The 26,565-nt window shown below is 40.9% G+C and overlaps 1 protein-coding gene across 2 annotated transcripts in view; it reads right to left on the bottom strand.

The window, feature by feature from the left end:
• kcnd2 (potassium voltage-gated channel, Shal-related subfamily, member 2) overlaps positions 1–21,627 on the bottom strand; it is an 86,495-nt gene extending 64,868 nt beyond the window's left edge. Inside the window, exons 1-2 of one of the 2 annotated variants that reach the window (XM_057324227.1) lie at positions 21,096–21,627; positions 19,633–20,833 (exon numbers count right to left, since the gene is read on the bottom strand). In XM_057324227.1, coding sequence (XP_057180210.1) covers positions 19,633–20,744 — 1,112 coding nt within the window. In that variant the 5' untranslated portion in view covers positions 20,745–20,833; positions 21,096–21,627. The remainder of the gene's footprint in view (positions 1–19,632; positions 20,834–21,095) is intronic. The other variant, XM_057324228.1, reaches the window with a different exon arrangement.
• Positions 21,628–26,565: the final 4,938 nt, after the last annotated feature.

The following is a 26,565-nucleotide window of genomic DNA, read 5'->3' as shown; positions in this document are numbered from 1 at the left end:
AGATGCGAGGAGTTCTTATGTGCAGAAGTTGTCAGGATGATGTCAGGGTGTTGTTATGAGGGTGCTAGTGTGTTCTGACTGGTTTTTAGCGCACCGCTCTGCAGTTACTCACAGGAGGCATCATCAAGACTCCAGCCGTGTCTAGGAATCAGAATATCTTGAAGACGTCATTCACACCTCTCCTCCACCAAAGACATGATTTAAAAGGATAGTTCGTCCAAAAATAAAATGCTTTTATCATTTACTCATCCTCCGTGTCATTTCAAACCTGCATGACTTTCTTTCTGCTGCAGAACACAAAAGAAGATATTTTGAAGAATGTTGGTCACCAAACATCACTGGGCCCCATTGTATGACAGAATTTTTATTTGACTTCTAACCCCTATGATGCTTGCTCTAGTCATTTACCATGGGAACATGTACTATACATCTTTCCACACCTCATTTACTCTCTAGTTGTGTAGCAGGCAACTATGACAAAGATTGACGGTGTTAATAAATACAGAAAGGAACTCATCAGAGATCATCTTACCTCTAAACCTTAACAGAACTTTTTCTTTCTTCCCAACTCGAACTCAAACGAACACACGTTTGCACTACACATCTTTTCCTCCCTCTCTTTTTCTCGTGACGGATGGTGGGGTTTAAGAAAACGGTGTTGCCAGGGTAACAGAAGGCACCAGTGGGAGTGGTCCGTGCATTTGTAAAAACGGACTGGGGAGAAAGTTTAGCCCCAATAAAGAGCCCAAAGAGTGCATGCGTGCGAGCAGGCGCCCGATCGCAAGAACGGCCGCATTTAAACCTCTCGTCTACTAAATCCCACGGCTGACTTAGGCAAGATAAAGGCTATTGGCAGGGTTTGTGTTTTTGTACCTTAATGCTATTTGTAGAGATCTGTCTGCCACACTGCAGCTGTTACATAGACCGATTAAAAACCCAGTCTCTCTCTCTCTTAAAGCCATACACCAATGAAGGGCCTTTCATCAGCTCTTTCTGCGGTGAGTTATGCTCAGCAGATCGGCCTGTAATTGCCCAGTGAAGAGTGAAGTTTGTGATGCATTATCCCGTGTTGGGTTTGAATATATGAAAGCATCCCCATAAACAATAGCTCTATTATAATGATGATGATGACAGATCACAAGGGACAAGGACCGTCTGCTAAATAAACAGTGTAATGCTCTAGCGTACAAAACACGCTTGTAAGTTCACAGACGCACATTTAACAAACGCTGACATCAGTCTCGTCAATATCAGTGCAACTTTGCATGTATACGGTGTATGAAGCGGTTTTGTATCCGTTTTGTGTTATTAGCAAGAAGACTTTATTCGTTCGTGGCCTGCTGGCTTCCTACTTAAATCATCATTATGAAGTAGAATCGTCTCTTTCCTGTGCGTGTTACTCATACGAAAGTAAGTACTATGAAAAGAAACAAATAAGAGCAGCATAAAAATCCACTGCAATGGGGTTTTAATTCAATATATCAAGGATTGACTTCTTGCTGACTCCATACAATGAGGCTGGACAGTGACCAAGAGCTGTAAATCTATCCTAATGCCATTCTAACATTTTATGAAATTATTTGATCCTCCTGTCTTGTAAATCGTGAGTATGACTCGTTCTTTTGTGGAATACAAAAGAAGAAATTTTGAGAAATGTCTCAGTGGTTTTGTGTCCGTACAATGGAAGTCAATGTGGACCTCTTGGTCTCTTCGAAATATCTTCTTTTGTGTTCTGCAGAAGAAAGAAAGTCATACAGGTTTGAAATGACACGAGGGTGAGTATCTGGAGTGTGGATCTAGAAGGCAGCCTATTCCGACAGCAGTTTATAGACCGGTTCGATTCACAGAGTGAAGAGGATGCTAGACATCTCAGATGCGGGTATGCGTGCATGTTGATGTATTGCCGGGCTCCAGGGTGTGGAAAGAGAGATTTTGAAAGAGAGAGAGCAAATGTGACACACAAGAAGTTAAGTGGTTTAGTAATGAATGAGGTCTGAAAAGCGACCAGATAGCCGCCCAGGGACGCTTTTCCACTCCCCGGGCGCGAGTTAACATATCTGGGCATCCCTCCAGAATCCCACCCCCGTGTTTTAGCTCTCTCTCTGTCAGAGTCCCAGTGTGTCCAAACTTGAATAAGGAGAAATGTCATCTCCCTCTGGTGCTCTCATCAAAGCTCTTCTCCACCTTCTCTCTCTTCAGACGAAGTAAAGGGCACTCGCTCCTTCAGAGTTGCTTGCTCTTCACTCCTGAACACCTCAACTGTCTGCTCACTTCTCAAAGCTCTATTCAACTCTGCCGTGTGTGCTCGGTTGCTTGCTTCCGCTGCATTCAAATGAGCACCGTCTTGGCTGCGATCCTGTTCGGAAGTATTCCCCGCACGTATGACCGCATCCGAAGAATAAACGGACCTGTAACTTGAGTTTGATCTCGCTCAAATTTTACACAGCTCACTTTTAGGAAGAACTCAAGGCAATTTTCCTGGCTAATAGAGCTTTTAAACACAGATTTTGTGGATCAAACTGCTTCAGCGGTGGAGAAATGGATTATTCTAGCGTAAAATGTTCATGTATCTGGTCTCTCTAGATACAAACAAAACCAATGACTAATACCCATGACGCATCTGGTGTTGTTCCGCATATGCATGTTTCAGGTGACACCAGACTGCTTGAGGAAAGAAATGAAGTACTTAATCTAATTTCAGTGAGATTCATTAATCTTTTAGACCCGGGTCAAGAGAAAGTGCTGAATCGTGGCAAATGGTGCCCACCGATGAATCCATCACTTCATGCGCCACATTACCCCAGTCATCCAGCGCAGGGCTGGCCCATTTCCGCTCCGCTCCTCCTTTACTTGAGAACGCATTACTCACATCTCCGCATACAGAAACGGGCTGTTTATTTGTTTCCAGCGCTTCACCGGTGTGTGCGCGTTTAACGGGTTTATATCAGAGATCGCGACGCCGTGACCGTGATCATAAATATTGATCAGGAGTACTGTCATCATCTACCTGTCCCATCGTCTCTCTCACCCTCTTTGCATCAGTGACCTGATTTAAAGAGACGCCTGGCTTTATTACATATTTTATTTACCTTTCTTTCAGCTCATAAAACTCCAACCGGGAAAACAGCAGCGACGATTCGCAAGCATGCACATGCAAAAGCACACAGCCACACAAACAAATCGACAGCATGCGTCAATCACTCCTGTCAGCATTATGAATTTTAAAAATCTGAAATAGTAGGTATTTCTATGGCATTAATGAATGTTAAAAGGTTCTCCTATTGCATCATGGGATGTCGGTTTCTCCTGTGGAATTATGGGAACGTTCAGTAGGTGGAATCAGGCTTTGTGAGCTATTAGAAATGCACAGCCAAACTAACCAACCAACCAACCAACCAACCAACCACAAAACATATTTACTGTCAATCTCAGCCTCTCTATCTAATTTATTCCTCCCGACTATAAATTCAGGTGATATTTGCCTTGCCCCCTTTCTGTCATGTAACAGTAACTACTTGAAATTAGACTCGAATGAAGATTTAGCTCTCGGAGAAGCCCAAATCCAGCCTAAGCTTTCCAGGAGGTACACTGAGCAAAGACTGACAGCGCTGAAACATCCGCTCGCATGCTCGCTCTCTCTCTCTCTCTCTCTCTCCATGTCATCTCCAGCTAAAGGATGAGAAGAGTGCACGACATTTAAATAAGTCATCCGGCGCTGATCACCGCGACCGCTCTAAATCCATTATAAAACCATTACATCAACCTATCCCCTGCACACCTCACACACGCCCACGTTCTCCTCACTTCCTTTGACACTTCAACCGCTTTTCACATACGCGTATTCCTCGCTTTCATCTAGTTAGACCAACTTGGACTTCTCACTTCCATTTTGAGCTTCTGAACATCACCGTGTAGAAACGCTTGCCCGCAGCAACTGCAAATGAAGAGATTTACAACCCGTTTTATATTCCTCGCTATCATCTCTCCGACTACACGTGTAAAGCATGATCTGCTAATTGGCAAATAACAAACACAAGTAATAAGGGAATACTGAGGAAGATACAAGAGGGGCCGGTATGAATTAATGGGAATGATTCTTGTTCTTAAATGTTCAATGAGAAGCTAAAATAAAAAACTCAGCGCTTTCATTTCAGTTAATTTGATGTTTTAAAAGCGATGGGGCGGAGTTTCAGATGGTGTAGATGCATTTGGATAGGGAGGGCCTGGAGATGCTGTCAATCATTTACATGTATGCATCTGGAATCAGTCATATGGGGCTACTCGCGTAACGAACTGAACAAAAAATTTGCAAACCAGTTCAGACCCATTTTGAATTGATTTTTTGAAAAGAATCACCTCAAGAGCGATTCAATAAAAAATGCCTTGTAATTATAGGAACATTGGTCTATTTAACATAGTATTTTTTATTTTAATTAAAAATGTACTTAAAAAGTGAGTAAAAGTTGTAAAAGTACAAGTTTCAATGGCAACAAACGTTATGGCGCCCAAACTTAACTACTGGTAGACCTCTGCAAAGAATCGATAACTGTCGAGCAGTTTTAAATTCATTTATGTAAGACTATAATACAAAGTTAAACATTTCAATGAATTGATATTAATATAAATAAAATAAAAAATAAATGTTGTCATATTATAACCAAACATAGACCGGAAGTTCACTTCGGGCCAGTGCACGTGTCCGATGAAACCATCTACAGGGCACAGTGAATCTAATATATCAAGCGCATGAGTAAAACACAGAAATAAATGTTACTGCCGTGTGCAAAGGATCTTAATTGCTCTCTTCCAATCGGGCCAGGCCGTAAATTTCCATCAAATCAGAAGTGTGTGCCATACCACCACAAACATAAGGAAAGGCCTAAACAAAACGAAATGTGATTGTTTTACTGGCGTGCTCGTGTAGCCGCGCAATCAAATCCACATCCGCACCGTCCAAAACTCCTCATTCTATCTGTCCAAATGAATAAACTGTGTATTTCTATGGTTTCAATTTGAATGGGATCCAGGACGCATAAATAGGCACACAAATCGTTCTCATTCAAGCCTAATACGGACACATTTCCAATTCTTATTAAAAGCAATTGCTCCAATTCCAATAGCAGCGATTGTTTATAGGTTTTCGTGAAGGCAAAACCCGATTCATCGTTTCGTCAAAAGCAGAATTTTCTGCTGATTTCGAGGGACTGCGGCTCTTTGATTACTCCTGGCTCTCGTGGGCGCCTTGTCACCCTGTTTTTCAGTCTGCTGGTTTTTGTTTCAAATGCTGGAACCTGTGTATGTGCGCAAGAGGTAAACCTCAACACCCTGCAGACGCATTTATCGCACCGTAATGCCACTTCATTGATATTCACAGCTGCCCGTGGATCAATGATCCTTGGCGGTCCAGCTATTATTTCATTTCTTGTCTCTAAAAGGCGTATCAAGGATTCAGCTAAATTGTTTTGAGCTAGTTTTGGCTGAGTCGTCACAAAGGCGATGTGTGGGCCGAAGGCGTTGGAAAAGCTTTCCCTAGAGATACCTACACACACACACACACACACACACACACACACACGCGCACACACACACACACACACGCGCACGCGCACACGCACACGCACACACGCATGCATCAGTATTCAGACAATAGCACAAAACCACAAGCCAGTAACACCTAGTCTCTCTTTCAGCCAATAGCAGGCTAAAATTATCTAGAACTGGCCAATCAGAATGCACTAGTGTGGGATTGTTTAAACCAATTGAAAGCTGCATTACACATGAATCAGATTTCTTGCTGACTGTAAATAAACCCATGAGGGTGTCAATCTGCGGTTAATAAGCTATCAAAGATGAAAAAGTATTGTTGAAGAAAAGAGATGCACACAGGGGAGTAGGAACAATTTGAAGTGTGTGTGGGGGGAGGGAATGGGGTATACAAAACTTTTCAGCTAAAATAAATATTAACTACTTCAAGTTTGACTCTATAAGACTTTCAAAATCAGTAGCTAAAGATATAATAATAATCATATTAATAAATCATTATAATTTAATGATGATGATGACGATGATAGGCCTCATTATTATTATTCATAATAATAAATTAACTATTACTTAATTTTTAATTGTTTTAATAAATTAATTAAATAATAATACATTTGCATTTTAACAGTACATTTGAACAATTAATGAGTATCTCTGAAAGATAAAGAGAGTATAGAACATACATGCTGCTCAGGTTATTATGGCTGCTTGGTTCTTGTGGGCACAAAATCTGTTCGAGGAAACGTATCAGGTTAAACACACTGAATGAGAGCAGAACCTTGAACACACGAGAACCGAGGTCAAATATGAAAAGGACAAATGTGACTGATTTTCCCCAGCGTGCACATTAAAGACGTACTGTTCTCAAAGCAGGTCTCTCTCTCTCTCTCGTTGTGTGATGGATACCACAGAGACCAGCAAAAGACTTAACCATCACCATTTAGCTCCTCACATTGTAAATGCTGAGGGCAGCTAGTGAGTGTAATGCATTAGTCACAAAATATAAAGTAGTTTCAAGCGAGACAGGCACATTTCCTCCCTATTGCAGTGTATAATTTATTATCAAGACTGATGCGATTGGAAATTAAGTGTAAACCGAAACAGATTTTACTGTGCGAAAATGTCAACGTGAAAGCAACTTTAAAATTATAGACTGTTATTTAGTTGAACATGCGCATGCTTTTTAATTACTGCGCTTTTATGAATGGTACATTCAAGTCAACAAAATTAAACATTAAGCCTGGTTTTTTTTATTAAATAAAAGTAAAAAATCTGGTTAATGTTTATAATAAGGTTGTATTTGTTAACATGAATAACTTTATAAACTAACATGAACTAACAATAACAAACAGTGTTTTAGAATTGTTTAACCTTTGTTAAAGCCACAATATGGAATATTTGGACCGCTAGATGGCACATTTTCGAAACAACAACAAAAGGCGAAGCTAAATGACGTTATGTAGGAGAGTGGAATTATGGGACATGTCGTTTTCACCATCCAGAGGCGTATGGAGATCGCCCATCATGTTCACGGACGAGGTAATGAATGAATTGTATTTTATGTCATCGTAATGAATTAGCTTGCTACGTTAGCCTGCGACTGATATTGGACTTTGTCAATTGATTTGGTAGCGTAATGCTACACAGTTTTACGTGTTTACAACAGTCATACAGTCGTCATTTAAAAAGTAAATTTGAACGAACTCACAAGTAACGTTACTGGCGACATATTTTTGTGCGACATATGCTGTATTTCATAAGCTGTATTTTGGATATTTCATAACAAAATTCTTCCATATTGTGGCTTTAATGTCAATACAATTGTTCATGTTAGTTCACTGCGCACTAACTAATGTTAACAGATACAACTTTTGATTTTAAAAACGTATTAGTAAATGCTGAAATTACCATGAACTAAGGTGAAGAAACGCCGTAATTATGGTTCATTGTTCATTCATGTTAGCTTATTCAATACCTAATGTTAACAAATACAACCTTATAAGATCTACTTCGAAGAAAATTGAACACAAGTTAGGAAGGACATTATGAAAGGATCTTAACCTTAAAATGTATTTAGCCTCTCCACCTGTGATCTCAGCGAAATCACAGCGAGGGCAAATCAAATAGTGTGTGTATGTGTGCTTACAAAAATACTCTGAAGGTGATGCGAGCGTGTGTGTGTATGATAATTAGTTTACAGGAGAGATCTTCATGGCGGGAGACACTATCAAGGCCGAGCAGACGGAGGGGTTGCTGAATGTCAGGCATGGAGGAGAATGGCAGCGATGTTTAAAACATGAGGCCACCACAGCATTCTTCCCCCTCTCTCTCCGCTCCCACATTTCCTCCATCTTTCATCTCACCTATCTCGGATTAAAGAGCACAACCTAAACAACCCATCACATCTTTAGAAAACTCCTCAGCCAGCAGGAAATGCTGAACGGTTTGTGCGACTGTACCTCTGCTCTGAGACCTAGTGACATGCCTTACCGCCTGCACTAGTGACCATCCTCATCACCATGAAATCTCATAAGTGACCGATTTGGTACACTAAAAAGATGCCAACAGACGTGTCAAACAAACTATCTTGTTATAACTACATACAAATTTTGGAAGTATTGAATAAAGCATATTGAGAAATTCTTTTCGGATCTGCTAGCTCGCCTCAATGCATTCTGGGATTGCCTACATGCAATGCTTTCTTAAAATGTATCCAAAAAGAAGGATCTTGGAGACAGCCTTCGCATTGAGCGTCCACCTTTGGTGTCTTAAAATGCAGACTCTGTAGGCAGCTCACTATGTCCTCTAATTCAGGGTTTCAGTGTGGCTTGACCACCCCTGTCGCCAATATCTATTCGTCCACTGCAAAGCACTCTCTTTTCCGTGACCGGCTGTTCATTACCAAACGTATCTCGCAAGCGCGGGTGTGTGTGTGCGATCACTGTGATTACAGCCTGTCGGGAAAAAAGACTAAATCGGAGAGAGGAGAGTCAATGGTAAATGGGATCTGTGTTTTCCAATGATGTGTCACGGTGACACGTAACACCCTTAATACCACCCGTCTCTCTTCTGGACTGTCGCTCTCCTGTTACCACCCTACTGTCTACATCAACCTCTACTGGCCATCTTCATTAGCTTTCCTTTAGATGTACAATGACACTATATCTACTGTACAGGACAGTAACGGTAAACACTGTACAGTAAACAAGAGCATCAAATGCAATGACCTAGATATATGTGGCAGCCACAAGTAGCTCTGGGTCATTTCTTAATTTACACCAAAAAAGGTTTTAGCTTGATTTTCAGGTGACAGATTTGAGTCACTATATAAATTACATGGACCATTCAGTGACACTAAAATAAGCAATTTTACAAGCATTTTAAAGTATGTTTTTAACGTAATTCCAACACCACCTGACTGAATGCAAGAGCACTGCTAGACAGCAAAGGCTCACTTGTCGTTTTGGTTTCACCTGAATAATTTATTAATCTTGGTTTTATGCTTTTGTTTATTATAGGCATGCATTATGCAATACAATTTGGTGAAGTGTGTGCCTGGATTAATTATCTGTCAAATAGTTATGTCGGATCATAAAAAAGGTTTTTGCATCTACTGTAAAGCACTAAATTAATTTTTTTCTGCCATAAAATCAAATTCACAAAACACTAGCTGTACACATTACCCGTTTACCACAATAATTTGAGATTCGGGCGAAAACAAGCATACTACAGTCCATTCCTGTTGCACGTCAAAGAGGATGATGGTGTTTATTTAAGGTGCAGGACTCTGAGCTGTAATCTAATGAGACCTGTCAGTTTATCAGCAGAGCTTGAGTTTCTCTGAACGAACCTGAGAGCCATTCCTGATTCCCAGTGTTAAAATACCACGTAAGGAGGATATTTTGATGGCTATTTATAGGCAAAAAAACACAAAGACATATTGAGAACATTCCTCACTGTATATATTTTCACATTTCAGACAATAATCTCCATGTCACTCACTTTGTACAAACAAAAACAACCATTTGTAACTCCGTTCCAATGGAAGTCTATAGGGTACTGTAATGTGTCACGCCAGAATAAATGTTAAACCACACGTTTTAATATTTCACACAGTGACTGTCTGTACTTGATGTTAGTACGGGTCACCATATCTGATGGTATGGGTCACCATATCTGACTAATAGGTCACTTTCATTTTCTATTCGGTTGTTAAGTGGTGACGTAAGGAATACTGTTTCCGGGTCCAAGCATCTATTAATTTCAGGCGGAGCTACAGCTTAAACAGCTGTTAATGAGCACCGTTTACTCACATCGCATATTTAAGTGAAAGCATTTATTAACTCACAGTATACACTACAGTCTCCAGGCTTACGGAATCTCCGACATCAATATTTGAATAAATTGTAAAAAATTAATCACTGACTGGCCATGTGGGATTTCGTTACGAAGATAAAGGTTAGGATCGTGGTTTTCCGATAGTTTTACAGCTCGCCATGAGCATACATTAGCATTTTTTGTTGTTTGCCTATAGCATCTTATTGAGCGTTTGGACCCGGAAACAGTATATGACCTTCCATATACAGTATGGTGGTGTGCGTGACATCAGACTAAACAACCGAAAATAACTGGGTTCATTCCCCTACAAGCTACATTGCTAAAAAGATGATTTTGAAATGAACTTTAAATATCGATATAGGAGCGCTTTAACAAAAATGATACAAAAAAACGGCAGTGGCAGTGTTTTGCAGTACACACAATCTTTATTCTTTTAAAGAAAACAAAATACTCCGTAATCAACAGCAAGTGTCATATTCTGTCAATAGAGCTCAACGTGTATTGAACCTGGACCGTTCCTCGTGGCAGGTAAGGAGACTAAATTGAGAAAATCAATCATTTTAGGGTTGATTTTTCTAAGAGTACTGCTGACTTTCCAATATGTGGGTAGTCTAATTTGGTCTCATAAATAGATTTGTGCTTTAAAAAAAGTAAAGAAAACATTGAATAAACAAAAGCAGAAATGCAGAAAATATGAGAAAAGGAGATACCTGTGCCATAAGGTGTGTAATGGCCTATTTAAGTGTCTGTATTCCAACCATAAAACCAGTGTGTGTGTGTGTGTTAGCGCTGTGATGTTCTACCTGACTAGCGGTGGTTATACTGTGTCCTCCCACTGATTCACTCCATTTGAGCCCAAATCACAAAGACCAACAAGTGGCCGCCTAAAGCCAACCTTCCTCAGATTCACATTGGCGGTATAAGAACACAAGTAATCTGCTTAGACTGCTATTTACATTAAAGGGACAGTTCACCTAAAAAAAAATTCTGTCATCATTTCCTCACCCTCGAGTTGTTTCAAATCTGTATGAATTTCTTTGTTCTGATGAACACAGAGAAAGAAATGTGGAAGAATGCTTGTAACCAAACAGCTCTTGGTCACCATTGACTATCATAGTAGGAAAAATTACATTGGTAGTCGAAGGAGCCACAGAATAGTTTGCTTTCAATTCAATTCAATTTCATTTATATAGCGCTTTTCACAATGTGCATCGTTCCAAAGCAGCTTTATAGGAGAAAATAAGAAAAACTGAAAAACACAAAAAAGGTAAAAACACAAAAAAGGTCAAATTTCCTACATTCTTCAAAATATCATCTTTTGTGTTTAACAGAACAAAGAAATGTATAAAGCATTTTCCTACTTTTTCCTAAAGAACCATTTGTGAAGGTTCTTCTGATGTTAATGGTTCTTTATGACACCATTTAGCCAAAAATGGTCCTTTTATTTTTAAAGGAAACTTTCTTTTACGCGCTGGTCAACATGAATCCTCTTGCATCACGAGCAGCACATTATAAGACATATTGGTCAGGGGTGTAGTAGTTAGTTTTCAGTGAAAAGTGTTACTTCAAATCAAGTTAATTTTAATTCAGCTAAATTTGGTATCACTTAAACTGACAGCCCTATTTATTACCATCCTACGTGATCATTAAACCAACATCTGCAGCTTTGCCAGCAAAAAAACCGTACAAAATGGGTCAAGTTAAACGGTCTGCAGGGAGCGCTCACACGCACAGGTGTAGTGTACCGCAGCCTCATTGATTCTCACTTTGTCTTTCTCTTTTCTTTCTGCATGCTGCGAACGTGTCCGACAGTTGTTAAAGGCTGCTCTCAGATCAGTGTTTGTAGGTCATCTCTGCTGTACCTTGTGGGGCTTAATCGATGCACGCTGACAAAAAGCCAACTACAGATTGATGGCTGCCGGCATTAGGAGAGGCTGTAATGAAGACATGTCTGTGTCTCATCTACCACACTAGATATTCATTTAAAAGACCGAATTGGTATTCACACCTTCACTTCACTATTTCAACTATTTATGAACCTCTTGTATGGTATTAGCAGACTTTAGCAAAACACTCAATTTCCTTTTTGACTCTCTGCCAATTCATTATTATTATTTTCACCCAAAACACACGCGCGCGCGACTCGCTCTCTTTCTGAGGTGTGAATAAAATCAAATTCATCCAGGACTACTTAAGGTGTCTTCACTATTTTAATCACGTTGATAAAATGAATTACGCGGCTTTAGAAAGAAAAATAAGAAACCGAATGTGTTAGTTTCATTAAGCCTGTGGAAACTAGAACACTATACAGACAAGACACAACCACACAAAATAATAAGATATATCAAAAGTCCAGCTTTCTAATTACATGCAGATTAAATCAGTAATGACCTGGAGAGAGTTTATTACTTATATAAAAAGAGAAAACTGACAGAGAGAGAGAGAGAGAGAGAGAGAGAGAGAGCAGAGAGAATGGGGGTGGGTGGAGAACAATTCAATGTTTGAGGTTCTGATTGACAGATTAATAAAACAAATGGTTGATTTAGCAAATGCAGGGAAATGAGGGAATCAAGGCTGTATCTACACCACTAGGGCATTTAAAAGGCAAATTTGAAAAAATTGCTCTGGGCAGCAGGATGGTCAGAGTCATTTGGCCACAGATCAATGAGAATCAGTTTCTTCCCATAGCCATCTGCAGTACGATTCCCACCCACCCGAATGTTAAAGCAGTCCACTGGCCCATGAGTCACACCTCTCGTCCCTTTATCTCTTTCTAAAAGCAAGCGTGTGCACAGTATGCATACGTGGGTGTATAAACGTGAATAGTAACCATCTGAAATGAAAGGGGGCACAACTTTCACATTAAAAATAACGAGGTTTCACAAGTGGTACATGATTTACATATTTGTATTTTTATGTGCAAAATGTACACAAAATTGATCAATTTACGCATATTGTATGCATATGCAGTTTCATTAAACATCTTTTCAACTATTGTAATTTAACGTCTCAGCTCTGCCTCTCCGCTTTTGGTTTCGATTTCTAACCAGGAGAGGTCCATTTTTCATTAAGTTTCAATTGTTCCAATCTGTTTATCGTTTTAAATTTATTTAATATAATTTGTCTCTATTAGATTATTGAGGGGTGGACAAGCCTAGAAAGTGACTCATTGTTTTCTCTTTCCCTCAGTTATCATGGCTGCTACGCCCCTGCATCAGTACATCAATTTATCCAAATGACTCGATCTGATTCCAGCGGCTTTGATCTCCAGGGGAAAATGAATCACCATGGACACAAAATCCATACCTTTGAAGTTTTACATTCACTCTCTCACAGCCATAATTTCTGCCGTTTTTAAGTCTTAGCTCATGAACATGGTGCATTTTGATGTTCAATTTTTTTATGTCTGAATGTTTGTGTTCCAATGTTGCGGCGTGCAACAACTCCTACTTTCAAAACGCGTCTCGTAAGAAAGCAATTAACCCACAATGAAAACGCTCACGCTTAATTTGAATCGGAGACCGAAAGCCCTCCCTTCATTTCATTCAGCTGATCTGACTTTTTCACAATTTATCGCCATTTGAAGCATCACAGAGTGCGTCCACGTATCTGGAAAAAGCCAAAGGAAGCAAGGAGGAAAAACATCAGAAAGAAATGGGGCGAGTAAGAGACAACTAAGAAATGGAAATAAAGTGAGATACGCGAGAGCAAGGATGTTAGGGAAGGAAGAAGACATAGAAAGAGAGTAAGGTCCAATTAGCCTCTCGGTGTGGAGTAATAGCGCGAGTATGAAATGGATGGATGAGTAGCGTTAGCGCCTCCACCGCAGGGGTGATTCCCACATGACAAAGAGCCTTTAATTACCTCATTCTGGGCTCTTTATTTCCCTGTGGCTGTGTCACTGTGTAAATCTTTCAAATACAGCTTTTCTCTTGTGCTCCTATTTGAGCTATGAAACCTGTCATGTACATCTGTGGAAGAAAAAAAGCCTCACTTCCTCCGCATTCACTATGAAATAGTAATTGCCTTCGTGGTTTGTAGCAACCGTAAGCTGAACCTATAAGCGTGGGCAAACAATCATAACCCTGCAGGAACGTCAAGCTTAAAGAGGTAGCCAAAGTTCTGAAACATAGAAGCTGGTAAGATTGTTAGCCAGACAACCAGCTATAAAGAGTTACCACTCTAAACCCGGATGAGTTGAGTTTACTTTAAAAAAAATTAAGGAAACTTGCTGCCCTAAAATAAGTAAGTAATGATTACTTGCTAACTTGAGTGAAGTTTCCTTAAAGATATCAGCTGTTCTAAAATTAAGTTGAATAGACTTCATGTTTTTAATTTTAACCAATAACCACCCTGACCATCTTGAGTTCACATAAATGGGTTTGCTGCTGATGTGAGAGGTACACAAGTTACCAGATTGTCATACCAGCTCAAGATGGTTGTGACATGAAGGAGTAAGAATCAGAGTTTCTAAAAGCAACCTGTTGCTTATATTGCCATTTTTGGTTGTATGGGTCTATACTGCAGAACACAAAAGAAGATCATTTGAAGAATGTTGGTAACCATTAAAACAACGGTGGTACCCATTGACTTGCATTGGTTGTGTGTCCATACAACAGAAGTGAATGGGTACCGCCATTGGTCAGTTACCAACAATCTTCAAAATATCTTATTTTGTGGTGTGTCATCATTTAACTCAACTCAACTCAACTTTATTTATATAGTGCTTTTACAATTTTCATTGTTACAAAGCAGCTGTACATGAGACACATTGACTACAAGCAAAACAATCAAGTTGTACCTGCAAAAACAAGAAAAGGTTGAAAACACAGAAGACAGACACACCCACACACAAAACACTCCACACACACAACACGCACCAACACACACAGACACAGAGACACACACACACACACACACACACAGACACACACACACACACACACACACACACACACACGTACGTACACAGACAAGTACACACACACACACACGCTCAGTGAGAGCACACATTTAGGATAAAGGAGAGAGAAGCACAGGTCAAATATAGCAGATAATAAATTCCTATATGCAATATTAATTAAGTAAAACTTTAAGATTCTAAAGCAGCCCCCCCGGTCAGGCAGATAGTGCAAAAACAGTATGCAAACGGTGGCGAGGAACCCAAAACTCTAATCGAGACAAAAAAACCTCAGGAGAACCCAGGCCCAACCAGGGGATTCCAGTTCCCCTCTGGCAAAAGCTGCTGCCTCTGCACAAGCTCCAGAGAACTTGCACAACAAGGCTAAATAAAATAAATAAACTTAATAATAAAATAAATTGTAGTTTAAGATTATCATTAATAATCTAATCTAAATTTACTCACCCTCTTGTCATTTCATACCCGTATGACTTGCTTTCCTCTGCAGAAGTTTTATTTTGGGGTGAACTATCCCTTTAAGAACTAATATTTGTACAAGTAACTCACAACAGTGCTGGAAACACATGAGAGAACCAGGATCATCAATAATAAACCTGCATCAGTGCATTTCTTCAAGGTTGTGCTCTTGCTGCTCAACGCCTGTTGAGGGTGCACTAATGAGGGTAACCCCACACCGACATGCTTCTAGTCACAATAATGAGATGCTTTCACATGTTGTGCCAAGGCCTGACCTCACCGCAACCCTGTTGGCGTGACCTCTGGGTAAACTGACAATCACGACAAAGCATTTTGCAGATGAACATATGATCTTTCCTTTATTTCTTAACCTATAATGACTGCTATGAGTACAACAGATTAAGTCACTAATCCCTGCATGGTGACTATACGAGTATAAGGAGATGCAGTTAAGCGTTGAAGCCCCCGGGCAGATGAGAGGTGATTTAATAGACTCTCCATGTAACTCCATCAATCTCTTTACAACCTCCCAAGAAGACCGAGCTAGAAGCGTTAGAGGATCGAAAAACGAACGAATGGTGTAAAATGCATTTCCATTAAATGAATGATGGGTATTGTAAAGGATCAGGGGCATTTCCTTTACAAGACATTCTCATTGTACCCAAGTGCTTTAAGAGCTGATGTATTTACCCCTCTTCACCTTCCTCTCGCTCTCAATTTCTTTCTCCCTCTCCCACTCGTTCCTGCACGTCTTCGGTTCTGACGGCTGCTCACCTAATAGATCTCGTTTGACAGTGCATAAGCCAATTAAAATGCTGCTGATTTAATTGAGCTGGGCAGAATCGGCCTATGCCAGAAAATGAGTCCATTAAGGAGCCGACGGGGGCCAGTGAAGCAAAGGCTGTTCGTGCTGTGAACCAAACTGATCCCCCAAACATTCCAATGTGGGAAGAGTGGCACTCCTTAAGGGAACGTTCACTGCAGATCTCAGGCAAGAGTGAACAGACTTTCATCGAGAAGCATGCAAGCGATCCGCGTTTATAGCTGTAATCTGTTCAATCGCATTGCCAGATGATTCCATAAACTGGGCAAATTAAGGTTTGGATGGCGTTTCTGTTTAAATTCTCAGGTGCACAATGTGACTTATTGTGGAATCAATGGCTACGAAATATCAAAATCAAAATTACTAATTGAATTTTGCAAAATTAAAGGGATAGTTCACCTAAAAATAAGAACTGTGTCATTCACAATTGAAGAAAATGGGGTCAATGTCGTTTGGTTAACAACATTCTTTAAAATATCTTATTTTGTGTTCTGCAGAAGAAAGTCATACAGGTTTGGAATGACATGAGGATGAGTAAGTGATGAAAAAATGTCACTTTTGTGTTCAATACTATATAACGTATTGCCTACTATACGTATACAGTATAGTGTATTGTGCAATAGTTGTACATACAGACTGCTATATATACATGCTATATACCGCAAAAAAAGTTCAGTAGTACTTTAATCCACACATAAATGAAGCCTCTGTCAACTTCACACTTTCTATTCTAGCGCTTCCCTGTTTTACTCATCATGATATTATGCCAATTGGGAAATACGCAGCTAAATAGAGCCGGTTATCTCAAGCATGCAGAAAGTAAATCTCTACGCATCCCTTAAGAAAAGCAAGAGATAAAACAACCCACTTCATCTAGATCAGAGTGAGATTTATAAGAAAAAGCAATCCCGGGTGGGTATATCCATAACTTGTGGGGCTGAAGCTGGTTAAGACACTCGGGTATCTTTTGCACTGCTATGCATGATATAGGCTATCCTTACAGATAATTAAAATCTCTCAGTCATTCTCTCAGTGAAGACGCCTGAGGCTTGAACCTAATCTAGCAACCGTGACTTCCTCTCTTTTAAAGCTGGTTTTTATCTCTGTAAAACCACACTGAAAATGGAAACGCTCTCAGACTTAAATTGCGCTAGGCTAAAGGAACAGCATGGGGCTTCATTACTAGTAATCTAAACTTAAAATCTGGCTCAAATTATTTAAAGCAGCCACCATTTTTGAATGCCTGCTCTAGCCACAAATCCATCCCTGTCATCCACCTCCTCCACCCCGGGAAATGAGGCATTAAAAAGTGATGCACACATTTAGAGAGCTGGATAACGTTCGATTAGAGCATGTAGCAGTAGAGACTGACCACTAACTCGAGCCATGTGAAAAGACAAATGGCAAAGGATCGAGTTTTCAGACATAACAATGGATCCACACAAAAAGAAAAGCACAATAAGAGAATGAGAGGAGTGTAATGCTGACTCTTAAAGAAATAGCTCACCAAAAAATAAAAAATGCTGACATTATTTATCCACACCCATGTCATTTAAAAATGTCAGAAAAGCACCTAAATGTATAAACAATAACTTTTAAGGTGCTTTGCGTACTTTTAAAATCTTGCAGTCTACATTCGTTAGAACTGCATGGAAATGAGCAACAAGGACATTGACAATTTCTATTGTGTTTCTCTAAATAAAGGAAGCACGGGTTTCTTTAAAGAAGGTGAATAAATTGCACAAGGTCAGACTGCACAACAACGTATATTTTTTCTTCTACAGACATCTAAACGTATCCACTCAAACATGAAATAGTCTCACGCCCAATATCTCATCCCAAGCCACGGCTTGCGCTTGTCACAGGGTGAACTTGACTTTACCAGGTCAGATCTCTGCTGTAGCGCCTGCCCCCCGCACACTGCAAGCTCCTCTTGATGGGCTCACTGAGGCAATGCAATAAAATCTGAAATGAGGAACAGCACGCCTGCCCGCAGAGAGAAGACCGCATCACCGAAGCCCTACAGCTGCGGGTCTGTTTGGAAGACATAGTTCATAACCAGCTGGTTCCAACAAGTAATCATCTCTCACTTATACAAACGCACACACTCGCTGCTGCATCCATTAGGACGGCGCACAACGTTAGCCCATAATTTCATTTTCTTATTCATGTCATCCGCTTTGACAGGCGAGAAATGGCATGACACAAATTGCTCACAATAAGACACAGGGACTCACTCCCGAAACACTCACTTTCATTTTACCTTCACATATATGCATTTGGAAGACGCCTTTAACCAAAGTGACTGACACTGCAGGGTTTTTATCAGTATGTGTGTTTCCTAGGAATCAAACTTACAACCTTTGCACTGATAATGTAATGCTCTAGAACAGTGGTCACCAACCCTGCTCCTGGAGATCGACCGTCCTGAAGATTTCAGCTCCAACCCCAATCAAACACACCTGAACTATCTAATCAAGGTGTTCAGGTTTGCTTGATAATTACAGACAGGTGTGCTGAAGCAGGGTTGGAGCTGCAGTCTGCAGGACGGTCGATCTCCAGGAGCAGGGTTGGTTACCACTGCTCTAGAAATTGAGCTCCATAAACACACTTTATTTTTTCCTTCAGTAAATCTGTCTAATACTCATTTTCTTAATAATATAGTGCATACCAGGCAAAAAGAATAAACAAAGAGAATACAATTAAAATGTGATGAACAACAACTAATACGATGACAAGACTTGATTGTATGAACTAATCAGCTGGTCAAAACCATAGGCAGACATATATAGAACTGTTACTTTAAGTCTAGTTCATGTACAATTAAAACTTTAAATCGTTTAAATCGGGTGTGTATCGTCGGAGCATGCGGTTTGATTAATCCCCTCGAGTGTGACTCAGGACCGCGACGGTCCGCTAGCGACGACGCGTACGTCAGACTGCAGCCGGCCGATTCAGCACCACGGAGAGCAGCCGCTCTGCGCAAGTGCGGCGTTTAGTGAAAGCATTAATGAATGAATAACGCATCGCGTTTTATTTTAATGGCGTTTAGAGGCTCTTACTACAACGAGCCTTTATTAACTAGGTAAAAGCTAGAAAAAAAGAGCACTAAAAACATTATGTACCAAAAGTGAATTGAGTAAATACAAAAGATGGAAAAGGGACTTTATGCTGCGTATGCATGTTTTAGGTAATCGTTATAAGCTTCACAAATACTTCTGAAAAAGCATAGACCAATGCTATATCATTGGCATTTTCTTTGTGTAAAAATAATCGATTAAAGACTAAATGAACCCATTTATATGATGTACACGATTCTCATAGGCCAGTGTAAAAAAGAGAGAGAGCGAGAGAGGGGTGAGGGGCAGAGTATATTTCTTTGATTTATATCACTTTCAATGATCGTCCAGCCCTTGATGAATGCTATCTCTTTACTTTTCGGAATGCTTTGGAGTAAACAAGTTGCTTTGAAGCGGTCTTGGCAGCGGATCATGCGCACAAACAAACGCATTCAGTAAGTTTGCGCATCATCGACACATCATTATCTACTCACCCCAGCGTTGTCATGGTGACTATGGTGTACCAGAAAGCGGCCGGTATGCTAGTGAACTTGCTGGAGGAGGAGCCCTTCTCTGCGTAGAACATGACGGTGGCGAAGATGATGATGGCCATGGTGAGCGAGAAGAGCAGGAAGCCCAGTTCAGACGCGCAACTCTTCAGTGTGTAACCCAGGATGCGCAGTCCAGCAGAGTGCCGCGAAAATTTGAAAATCCGAAAGACCCTGAAGACCCTTAGGGTGACAAAGGCCCCGCTCACGTCCTCGTTGTCCGTCATGACCAGGCCGATATAATAAGGCATGATGGCCACCACGTCAATGATACTCATCACGCTCTTGACAAACTTGTACCTGCTGGGCGCAGCAATCAAGCGAAGCAAGTACTCGACCGTGAAAATCATGACGCAGGCCGTATCCAAACAGAAGAACGCGAGGGCATAGCGCTCCCCGCACGAGAGCTCTTTGACCCTGTTTGACGCGGTGCCGCACGGGACCGTCTCCACCACGTTCGCCATAACTGAAACAGCTATGAAAAAGCCAGTGACGTAATAAAACACCAGCGCCATGGTGCTGGTGTGAGGGTTCTCAAAAGCTCTCCACATGGTCTCGCGGAACGATAAGGACGGCACCACCAAATCGTTATTCTTTTCGTTTTCCGCATCGTCTTGAATTCTCTCAGCATTCTCTCGCCTGCGATCTTTGTACTCCTCATAACAACAGTCCCCTATTATCTCGGGAATGATGCCGAAGAAGGCCAGCTCCTCGTCATAGGCGGAGATGCACTCGTGACGAGGGTAGTGTAGTTTCCCGGTTCGGTAGAAGTTAAGGATGTGTCTGAAAATGTCCGGGTCGCGGTCAAAAAAGTACTCGTTGGTCTCCTCGTGGTAAAAGAAGTCGCGTTCTGTGCTTCCCAGTAAAGTGTCAGGGTACCTCTCCAAAGTATTCCGCCAAGTTTGAAACCTAGAGCCACTTACGTTCAAGATTATCAGCCCGTCTTGACCTCGCCTCTTGTCCCGCGGTGGAGGGGGCATCGGGGCGCTCGCCACGGGCATCCATCCTATGGCCGCGGCGCGCGCGAATGGTAGCCACGCTGCGACTCCACCTGCCATGGTGACCCAATGTGCGCGACCCGGTGCAAGTGAAGCAGAGTCGGTGCTCCGTTTTGCGCTCACAGATCCGCCAGGCAGGAAAAGGACATCTGGAGAGACACAATGCGCGGCCACTTGGTGTAAACGCAAAAGTAAAATATTGCTCACATGCAGATTAAGCTAGCTAGAGTATACACCATATCATAAACCTGACTGAATTCAAACGACAGGGAGAAACCACCATTAAATTCTGCACTACAAATGGTTGTAAGGTATGCATGCGTAAAAGGAACGCCTCAGTCAATAATGACTAGTTCGGAGAGCACTGTATCATTTACAATTCAGGCAAATGCTCCTAAATGAAAAACTCACCTCCTCATAAATACGTTTCGATCACAAGTAGAGTTCTTTTTACATATAGATAATCAGTTAAAGTCCACTTTATTTGCCGTTGCTTTGCCGCCGTCACGAAAAAACGAGCGACCGAAGTATCCAAAATGTGTTTCCGTAGCTGCTGCGGACCAAAAGCAACAAGTTTAGAAGTCAAGTAGAGCATTCGAGTAAAAAAGTCCGCTGTCCAAGGACATGCCTTTCTAGTAACCACGACTCGTGTCACCCTGACGCTCTCAGAGAGAATTACCACAGTGGTTCTTTCATAGGAAAGCAAGACCGCACCGGCAAGTGTGGCAATGTTTCAAGAAAGAAAAAAACACCACTTTCCTCTCATCGTTTAAATGTAATCCAGTCGATGGTGACGGGTGTTTTGTAGATTCTAACTGTAACGTGAACTAAAACGTGCGCCCGAGGTTAAAGTGTAGCAGCAACAAATGATTCGGTGGAAGTTGCTTCATCCGCTTCCGACCGAGATCTGTGAGTCTGCGGTGGAGCCCAACTGGCTCTCTGCTCACGGCGCAATGGAGGCGTGTCACGTGCCACGGCATCGGTTAACATATGCATGTAACACAGCCTGTGCACTGCACTGCATGTGCACTGCATGCACAAGTGCGTTACGCTATTATTGGGTTGCGTTTAAATTAATGTCCACTGCATTTGTTTTAGTTAAAGGTAGGAAACATAAACCGTATAATATGCGCTTCATAAAGTTATTCTATGTAAGTCTATATGAGTTATTAGTACACAGTTGTCAAGAAAGGACTTGCAGTGCGTAACGTGAGCTGAGGGACCGGCGGAAAGCGTTGCGGTTGTCCACACGTCGGGTTATTGATTCGTACTTTCACTACTGATAGATGCGCAGAGGCGAAACCGCTAGATGGAGACAGTTTTCAAAGATGAGGGTAGTGCAGAGTTCAAATCTGTAAGAGCGGGTTCGCGTATCGTGAATGACTGCAGCGGAGTCAATCAGCCAATTCAGCTTTAAAACTTTATACAGCTACACCCACTAACAGTCTATAATTCATTCTTTTCTACAGGTGCACCTCACGTTCCCAATACAGGAGCGTGATTGAATGTGACCAGTGACGATTCCCCCAGTCGGCGCAGCCCTTTTAAGCGCCTGACAGAACTGCACTACTTTGCCAAAACTGATTTCAGCCTGTGAACGAAAACAGCTGCGCCAGCTCATAGAGGCATGCAATGTTTGTGTACGCGACCCGTGATGAATTTCCTGGCGCATGGCCTCTCAAATTAGTCACATTGACGTATCACAGATTAAATATTGTGTGAGAGAAAAAGAGAGAGTTTAGATTACGAAGGTTTAGAGGGGTTTTCATTCAGCACCATGGACAGCGACCAGCCAGAGTTGCGCTGCCTGGTTATTGGCAAATGAGGCCCAGCGGCTCCAAAGCAATTTCCATTATCCTCTAATATAAATCTGGACGTTTATTTATTTCGATTAATTTATCTCAGTCGCTGAATGTACAGACTGTGTTTTCAGACGGCACATTTAAATGTAAATGTGTTTTTTGTTATAATAAACCGTCACTTAAGAAATTTACTTAAAATCTAACAGAGATACGACATCGTTGCTATATTCGTTTCTTCTTTTTTACATCTATTTAGCCGTCTGTGGTGCTTTTAAACTGTACAGGCGTCACCAAAGCCATAAAACCATCTTATGACAACCTCAAAGCAGCTTTGCTGCATTTTATTCAAACAAACAACAGGTTAAAGCTCTAGCTTGCCTAAAACTTGAACACAATTTTAATGGATTACAGCACTGGTAATTCCTTCAGGGAAATGACACGGCCAACCCGGCCACGTCCGCCTTCACACAAAAACAAACCGTGACAAGGTTATTTCTTGTCTAAAACTAACAGGATGTTAACATTATTCACCATGACCACACATTATAAAAAAAGAATACACCTGAATTGTAGTGTTTAGCGCTACAGTAGTCAAGTCAGCGCCGATTTGAGTTCAGAGCAATTCCCTGCCTCAGGCTGTTAGAGAAATGGCGCCAAAATATGACAGGCGCCGGCGTCACCATGGTTACCGGTCACATCTATTTCAGTCCCGTGGGTTAAAACTGACAGCGTTGATGCGCGCGTTTGCAAGCGTCTCATGTAAACCCTAACATCATCTCCTAAAAACTTTTATTAAGAATATGATCTATTTCGGTAGGGCTCTCTGCTAACAAAAAACAATAAACGTTTTACCATTACTACCATTATAAATCATCTGTTTAACAGCATGTTTTAGATATTATTTTAATTTGAATTGAACAATGTTTTAGTGATTCCTTTCCATCAGATAGCATCCCATCAATAGAACCAAACACATTACCAGTGAATTTGAGCCATAGGAAATACTCTACACTGTTGAACCGTATAGCACCTTATATCTCGACTATTATTCAAAAACATTGCTCACTTGTAAAACCTTAAAGGTTTAACATGTACTAGGCCTACAGATTCCTACTCATTCAACATCAACGTGAATAAAATCATGCACTCCGTTAGGCGCATGACATTAAAAAAGACATGAGTTTCATAAATATTAATCAACAACTAAAAGAAACATGTGATCCTCCTCTGGAAAATGATCCTTATACTGCCATAAAGGGAAAAAACAGTCTAGTTTTCCCATTCAGCTCCTGTGAGTGACACAATATCATGAACGCCGCTGGTGTTATTCAACCTCTCTGACACGATCCATGGTAACGGTATAACTGTAATAATGTCATTTTTCATACCTGACAATGTCGCTCAGAGTGAGCACGCCACACTGATCGTTCATCACCCAGCGTGGACTGGACCAAGGGCTTTCAGCTGTACCCACAAGGCTCTACCAAACTCTAAAACAAGCCCACAGCAGCTGAGATTCAGATGAACAACGACCCGTGATGCATTTCACAAGCTCGCTGCATAAAAACAAAGACTGTTGGGTCAACATAGAATATTCATCTGACGTTTATGTTATCGGTGTGAGTAACAAATGGTAGTTTGTGTTTATTGATCTCTGAATAAATAAGCTCGGATATAGCAATGATAAGTGTTCTGTCAGAAAGAGAAAATCTGGAGAGAGCTCTCCATTAGCATTCCATCTAAATGCAATTGCTCAACTGGTGCAGGATCCCCTTCACAGGTCCGCAATATAAAATGCACCACCATTGCTCATGACGGCTTATGGATGAACAGTTCTGTGGCTACAGGGGTTTTTGTGCGAGTAAGCTGAAACAAATGCTAACTAGAGAAAAATGACATCATATGCTGATGTCATCAATAAGATCTGTACCAAAATAGGTGCCAAGCTTATTTCATTATGTATAAAAACTACCACATCTTTGCATCTTCAAGCTATTCTCTTTTGTTCAGTTCTCGAGGTGAAAATGACAGAGATCTGTCTTTCCTAATCGCATTCATACCTCTAAAATGACAACAGTAAAGTTTGGAAACTCTAATGGGACATTATTTGCTATATTTTTCCGGTAGGATCTCTGCGCTTACCAATGAACCTTGTCAAATGATGAGCTACAGCCCAATTTAAGAGCTTTTCCTGGGCATGTGATGGGTCCAAAATAGTCTTCAGATGGGTCCTGGAGGCATTCATTAAACTTCTATCCTGTCTGCTCACGAGACGCAAACAAGAACCGGCTGAACATCTCTCTGATGCATGGCCACTGTTAGATTTCTTATTTCTAATTACATCTCTGCATAATTCCGCTCCGCTTCTCAGATTAATAAATATTTGGGCTGTGCATATTTAAAGGTGTTGAACTGAGGCTACATTGCAAATTATGATGTGTGCTGACACCCACTAACAGGATGATGACCCATCTAACAGCAGAAATAATGTGAATGATTAATGCAGGTTTCACAGAGAAAATGCAGACGAGGGGCCAGCACAGACTTTTAAGTCTTTACGCGATTATGACTACTGAGAATCAGAGGAAATAAAATTGACAGTTCATTGCGAGGTTTATTAAAAGGCAGTTGAGATTTAAATGGGATCCAAGTAAGGCCATAAAGAATACAGTGCTTGGCAGGGAAGGATGTGTTGAAATGGAGAGGTACAGAGTCAGGGCTGACTCAGGTCTGCCATCAGAGAAGAATCCGCTGGGGATAAATCGCTCAATTTCAAAAACGACCATGAGGTATGAAAAAAAGAAATTGAATGAACTATTAAAGCGACTGAAAAATCTTGAGCAGGAATGCGGAAAGTGCTGTAAATCAAATGAGTGCTAAAAATCGGAATATTAAAATTAAATACAGCATTGTGCATTAAAAGGAACGGTACATGAAAAATTAAGAATTTTATCATTACTTATTTACGGTCATGTCAATGCTGTGCATTTTATCAGAATCTAAAGCTAAAGCTGAGGAATGCAGTTAACATAACGGAGACTCCCCTCCATCGAGTTCAATGCATTTACCAACACTGACATTTGCCATTTAAAAGGATCAAGTGGGCAAATCCAGAACAAGCTCCTTAGAGGTCCAGATTTTATGATGATTTTGGCTACACAAAAAAAAAAGTATAAGATGTGACTAAGCATAATCTCCCCCTGGTTGGTCAACCAATACAATGAGGCAGAAAAGACACACGCAAGGTACACTGCTTTTAAGAGACTGAACAACAAAATTTCTCATCATAACGCATTATGAAAAATTGCAAAAAACTGACAGATTAAATAAATAAAGCTCTGCTCGCGTTAAATGCGTTGGCAGCAAATCATAACTTATGTCACAACAGCTTGAGCAACGATAAGACAGAGAACTCTGTAATTACTGTTCAATCCAATTTAGTGCATGTGCCTTTTTAACTTTCATTAAGAGACAGTAAAAAGCAAAAAAGTGGAAATGAATCAAAACTTTTTAAAGAACCTATAAACAAACACGACTAAACAAATGTAATCAACTATTTTATTTAACATTTTTGGCATAGCCACTTCAACGATCCTACTCAGAAGAAGACTGTTTTTCAAGAACCTAAGAGGATCTCAAAAAAACTATTTTTGGCAGCATGCTATAATTTCTACAAGTGAAGAGTGTTTGGGGGCAGAGCGAAAGCATTCACATTCTCCACCACATCTCCTCTTGATCTCATTCATCAGCGTTTGGGACAGATGTGGCACACAATCTGCAATTACAGCATAGACGAGCAAGATCCATCCTCTCATCAACCTTACAGGCGTGTCCATGACCCCACCTCTCTCTCCAGCCTGATCCTTTACATGCGCTATCAGTAGAGAACACACTAGCACACACAAGCTTTACACTGGATTGATTGTCATTCAGTGTCTGTAGTCCTACATAAAGTTCTGTTCGAGTCTCCCTCCTTCAATCTGATAGATTTCACCTTGACTGGGGTAACAGGAAAGGAAGGATATGAATTATGATACAATTTATTGACCAACACATGATGTGGATCTGTATGTGTGCCC

This window comes from Triplophysa rosa, linkage group LG24, assembly GCF_024868665.1.
Source record: "Triplophysa rosa linkage group LG24, Trosa_1v2, whole genome shotgun sequence".
Taxonomy (NCBI): domain Eukaryota; kingdom Metazoa; phylum Chordata; class Actinopteri; order Cypriniformes; family Nemacheilidae; genus Triplophysa; species Triplophysa rosa.
Note: the sequence above shows the minus strand (reverse complement) of the source record. Positions and strands in the feature narration are given on the sequence as shown.